At 41.8% G+C, this 5376-nt stretch overlaps 1 protein-coding gene across 1 annotated transcript; it reads right to left on the reverse strand.

Annotated features, from left to right (window-relative positions):
• Positions 1-3856: 3856 nt before the first annotated feature.
• Positions 3857-4675, reverse strand: LOC123041806 (14 kDa proline-rich protein DC2.15-like). The gene has a single exon (XM_044464367.1). It carries the CDS (start codon positions 4575-4577, stop codon positions 4182-4184), a length of 396 nt encoding a protein of 131 aa, XP_044320302.1. The 5' UTR covers positions 4578-4675; the 3' UTR covers positions 3857-4181.
• Between the last annotated feature and the right edge of the window lie 701 nt (positions 4676-5376).

The raw sequence follows: 5376 nt of genomic DNA on the forward strand, positions 1-5376 counted from the left end.
ATTAGGCATTTACCTTCAACGCAAGGGGCCGAACTAGTATAAACTCTTGTGCCCTTTGTCCGTTTAACCCCTTTAAGCTAACCTAGAGGCGATGGCTCCATGACTAAGTCCTTTCACGAGGACATCTGCCGTGACTATTCCACGACACATGTACAAAGTTTCCAGTTAATATAATTCTAGCATGAATAATAAATATTTATTATGAATTAAGAAAATAAATAATAACTTTATTATTGCCTCTAGGGCATGTTTCCTTCAACAATTATGCCTCTTGTGGAAGCAAATCTATGCCTCCACGAGAAGCAAATATGTGTGTCTCGCAGAAGAAAAACCGTGTCTTTTATCTTTTCAAGAGTCACAACCGTGCCTCTCGCGGAAGCAAAACTGTGCCTTTAGGAGAAGCAAATCTGTGCCTCTCATGAAAGAAAAAGATGCCTTTTTTTCTCTTTCCAAGAGACACATCATGGAACCAAACTTGTGCCTCCAAGTGAAGCAAACCTGTGCCTCTCACGAAAGAAAAAAATGTGTTTTCCCTTTTTCGAGAGTCAAACATGTGCCTCCACAAGAAGCAAATATGTGCCTCTCACAAAAGAAAAACACATTTTTTTCACGCAAAAAAATGTTTTTCCCGAAGAAATATTTTCTCAAACGTAGGGAAAAACTGGGCAAAAACCGAAAAGCTGAAAAACCATCTAGAACCCAAAAATGCGTAGAGAAAAAAAGCAAAATGTCGAGGAAGCGTCCAGCATGGAACACGTGGCGGCGGCTGCGAGCGCGTCAAGTGGCACACACTCAGCCCACCAAATCTGACCCTTGAGGGGGGCCCGCAAGGGGTACCCCTCAATTAGTTGCTCTAAAAAAAGAAAAGTGTGACGCAAGACAGCAGCCGGCACAAAAGTTTCCCTCAAAAAACTAAAAGCAAGCAACACAAGATCAAAAAGTTTGCATGGATTTTACAGCAACTAGATCATCTAGTGGACAACTTAGAGACTTAACTAATTCTCATCTCATAGGAAATACTATAAGAAAATTGAAGGCATAAGTCAATCTTAATGATGAAGAAAGCCTCGACGGTGGAGAACCACTGCGTAGAGGCAAAAGCTGAAAATTTGAGGCAAAGCACCAAAAAGAGAACAACCATGTCGACTCGATGGTCTCGAGCCAGCTCAGTGACAATCTCCGTCAACTCCGAAGGGGACTCTCAACCCCCTCTCCCTACCACGAAGGGCGCCGATCCATTGAGAGAAGACGCTCCCGCAATAGGAAGGTGTACACCAATGCCAAAGCCTTCCAGATCATCAACCTAGCAACTCCTCTACATCACAAGCACATCAAAAGTTGGGCTACACTATTGTCCATGAATCTACACAAGAGGAGTAGTAGCTGCACGGATAGACCGCCGATGACGAAGACTGCAGAGGAGGCAAGACAAATATGTGAAGCTACATTAAGACCACAATAGAGAGCATTAGACTCACATCGCTCCTGATGAATAGAAAAACTAGGGCGAGGACGACAATCATCTATCAGCGCGGCTAAGGAAGTATTTGTCGGTCACCATTGAAAGTTTCATGCTCATATTTGGGACTATCTGGGTTAATATGATTCTGTTTTAAGTATGAAATAAATTTCTAGGCATAAAAATGAGCAAAATGCTTATGGATATTGAAAAATATGCAAACGAGGTCTGAAAAGAATGAAACTTGGCATGATGTCATTATTGACCCCTATAGGGTGTGATAGAAATTTGAGGGTGTTACGGGAAAAACTTGTTTCCCATCATGTAGAAACTGAACAATCTCTCACGAAGTAGCAGGGTTTCGAAGAGAAACTGTTCAGTTTGACAGAGAATTTTCTTTTCATAATTTCCCTTTGAAAAAACTCTATGAGTAATATACACCATTGAAAGTCACATGCTTTTATTTGGTGCTATTATGGGTTTATTTGGTGCTATTTGGTAGCCATAAAAATGAGCGAAATACTTTTGGATATAGAAAATTTGGATAATTAATTCCGTGCCCTTAGTTGTGTTCCCCTCGGCAGGTTTACCCCTAGTTTCTGAAAACACTCGCTCCTGCCCAAACCACTTTGCTCGTCTTATACTTTTGCCCTTTGACCCTTTGAACGTCACTTTAAAAAAATCATAAAAAATCATATTTACTCAGGAAAAATGTGAATAAGATATCAAAATGTTCATAAAAACATCACCTATATGTGCATGTCATTTGCATTCATGACAAATGTGTTAGGAGGTCCCCATCTCAGATTGAGCTCCTATGATCTCAGCTTGAAAAGTAAAATTGGGAAACATTTGAAAAAAATATTCTAAATTTTTTAGGTGGCAAACATTGACCAATGTTTTGAGTTCTTGCCAAGTTTCATAAGGGAATGACATTCATGGAAGTCGTGGTAAAAAAACAAAACCGATGCTAAAAAAATAAGAGCATTTTGGAGTGCTAATTTTTTTCCTGGCCACGACTTCCATGAATGTTATTCCCTAATGAAACTTGGCAAGCATTCAAAACATTGGCCAATGTTTGCCAGAAAAAAATTTATGAATTTTTGAATTTTTTTTCATTTTTTTTTCAGATTTTACTGTTCGTGTTGAGATCATGTGAGCTCAAACTGAGATGGGGACTTCCCAACACTTTTTTCATGATTGCAAATCACTTGCACATATAGGTGATGTTTTTCTTAAAATTTTGAAATTTTATTTGCATTTTTCTGAGTTAGTATGAATTTGTTATGAATTTTTTGAATTCATGGTTAAATAGTCACAGGGCAAAAGCATAAGACGAACAAAGTGATTTGGGCGTGAACGAGTGTTTTTGAAAACTAGGGAAACCTGCCGAGTGTGACCCAACTAGGGGCATAAAATCAATTATCCCTTGAAATATATGCAAACAAGGTCTGAAAATAATGGAACTTGGCATGATATCATTATTGACCCTCATAGGGTGGGATAAAAATTTGAGAGTGTTACGGGAAAATTTTGTTGCACTTCGTGTGGAAACTGAGCAGTCTCTCATGAAGTTTCTGGTTTTCAAAGAAAAACCATCCGGTTTGAAGGAGAACTCTATTTTTCATAATTACCACTTTAAAAAAAATTATGTTGAATATACACCATTGAAAGTCACATGCTCATATTTGGTACAATTTTGGGTTAACATGATTCTTCTAAAGCATTAAATGAATTTCTAGCCATAAAAAAGGTAACATTATATGACCCATATAGGGTGGGATAAAAATTTAAGAATATTACAGGAAAAGGTTGATGCACTTCGTATAGAAACTGAACAGTCTCTCGTCACGAAGTATCAGGGTTTCGAAAGGAAAACGTCCGGTTTGAAGGAAAACCTTTTTTTTTCTTAATTCCCCTTTAAAACTTTTCTAAATTGAATATAGTACTAATTTTGGTGTTGTAAATGCCAAATGTACACTATTGCCCGGTGCAAATCAAACCTTGTTAACTTAAGTTAAACTACCCATTTGCACCTATGAATAATAGTTACGAAGAGTTGCGTCCGGGATTAGCTGGCAAATTTTGAGTAGAGGAAAGGGAGGCCCACCCTGAAAAATAGAGGGGGGGGGGGATTGGTTCGTAGGTTCCTTTCATAGATGTAGGATTTTCGTATACTTCCGGTCAGAAACTTTGTCCACCATTTTTTTACCATGATTTATGAGGGAAATCTAGGTCCACCATTGATCAAGTCCCCTCCGTCCCAAAATTCTTGTCTTAGATTTGTCTAGATAACGTGACTTGATCGTATTTATACAAATTTAAGACAAGAATTTTGGGACGGAAGGAGTATTTGATAAGTCACCAAACAGTATTACAGCTAGCACCGGAAGCACGTAGTAGAAATAAACTTTATTCATCATGCAGATAGTACAAAACGAACACAAGTCATAAGCCATGAAAGAACTCGCCAAGAAAGAAAGAATGAAAGAAAGAGATTAATAACAACAACAATAAAAATGACTAAACCGTCTACATACGTACTCTCCGTAGCATGCATGCATATGCAGACTTGTGGCTAGCACGTACGTCAACTAGCAAAACCAAACAAACAGCGTAACCGGACTGATCAAGCAGAATATTGCCCCTCTCGCACCACTAATCCGAATGGCCGCATGCAGCCAACGCATGCGTGGGCAGCATGACACACCTTGCTGATCGCTTAGCACATGAATCCGGTGGGCACTTTCTTGCCGCAGTGGTTGAGGATGACGCTGAGGTTGATGGGGAGGTTGAGCTGGACGATGTTGAGGACATTGGCCTTGATCACCGTGCAGAGGCACAGGGCCGCCTCGAGGTCGACGAGCCCATCCAGCAGCGGGCAGCACGGCAACGCGGTCGGCCTGCCCACCTGGACCTTGATCAGGTTCAGCGCGTTGACACACGCGCCCACCTTCAGCGCGTCGCGTGGGCACCTGCCGAGCGGGGCCGGGGTCGGGGTGGGCGTCGATGGAGTGGGCGTGGACGGGGTCGGGCAGTTTCCCCCGCACGCGCTTGCCAGGGAGAACACGACCAAGTTCACGGCGAGGAACAACGCGATTGATGCCTTGCCTGCCATTGCTGCCGAGTGATCACTAAGCACAGATCAAATGATCAAATAGCTGATCTGGAGCTCTGGACTGCTAAGTGCTTGTGATGCCCTAAGGGTGGTGCTTGAGTCTGGTCTTTATAGGGGCAAGATCGGTGCCATGCTGGTGAATTATTAGCGTGCTTGCCTTCTCTTGCTCGTGAACTTGCATGTGATCGACGGCAATTGGGAGTCTGATCTGGATCGGTTTGCTGAATAATATGGGCGTTATACCCAGAATATATGGACATACATTAGTAGTTAAACAATTTGGAATGGCACTAGTGACAAGATTGCTGCATTAGTGGATGCATGTTGACGCTTGTTCCTGCTCGGCGATTGATGTTATTCTTGAAGCTGGCTTAGTTTGAAAGTTGCATCTGTCGGTCACGGACGGGAGTACGTCTTTTCACAAAAATCAAACCAGAGCAATCATAAGAGGCAAGGCAACTTGTTTGAAGGCTTCCAAGGGACCAGCCATATTCTAACCTACAATAAACCGGTTGTTTTTTTAGAGAAGAGGCTCAAGGCAGGCCCTGCTTTGAATTAACAAAGTCATGCATCAACCGACCAGGATTACACCCCATACCACTTACAAAGCAACAAAAGAAAATGAAAACGGCTAAGACGTGTTTGGTTGCCTGCATTAGGTCCAATCAGGACCGGCGCGGAAAAAATCCGGCCTGTTTGGTTGTCCACGTACACTATTGGGCCTGCATCACACGAACTTTAAAACACCTCTGGGCCTGTCTCGCATGAAACACTCAGATTAGCAATTTCTCCAGAGCCA

The sequence above is a fragment of the Triticum aestivum genome, chromosome 2B (assembly GCF_018294505.1).
Source record: "Triticum aestivum cultivar Chinese Spring chromosome 2B, IWGSC CS RefSeq v2.1, whole genome shotgun sequence".
Classification (NCBI taxonomy): domain Eukaryota; kingdom Viridiplantae; phylum Streptophyta; class Magnoliopsida; order Poales; family Poaceae; genus Triticum; species Triticum aestivum.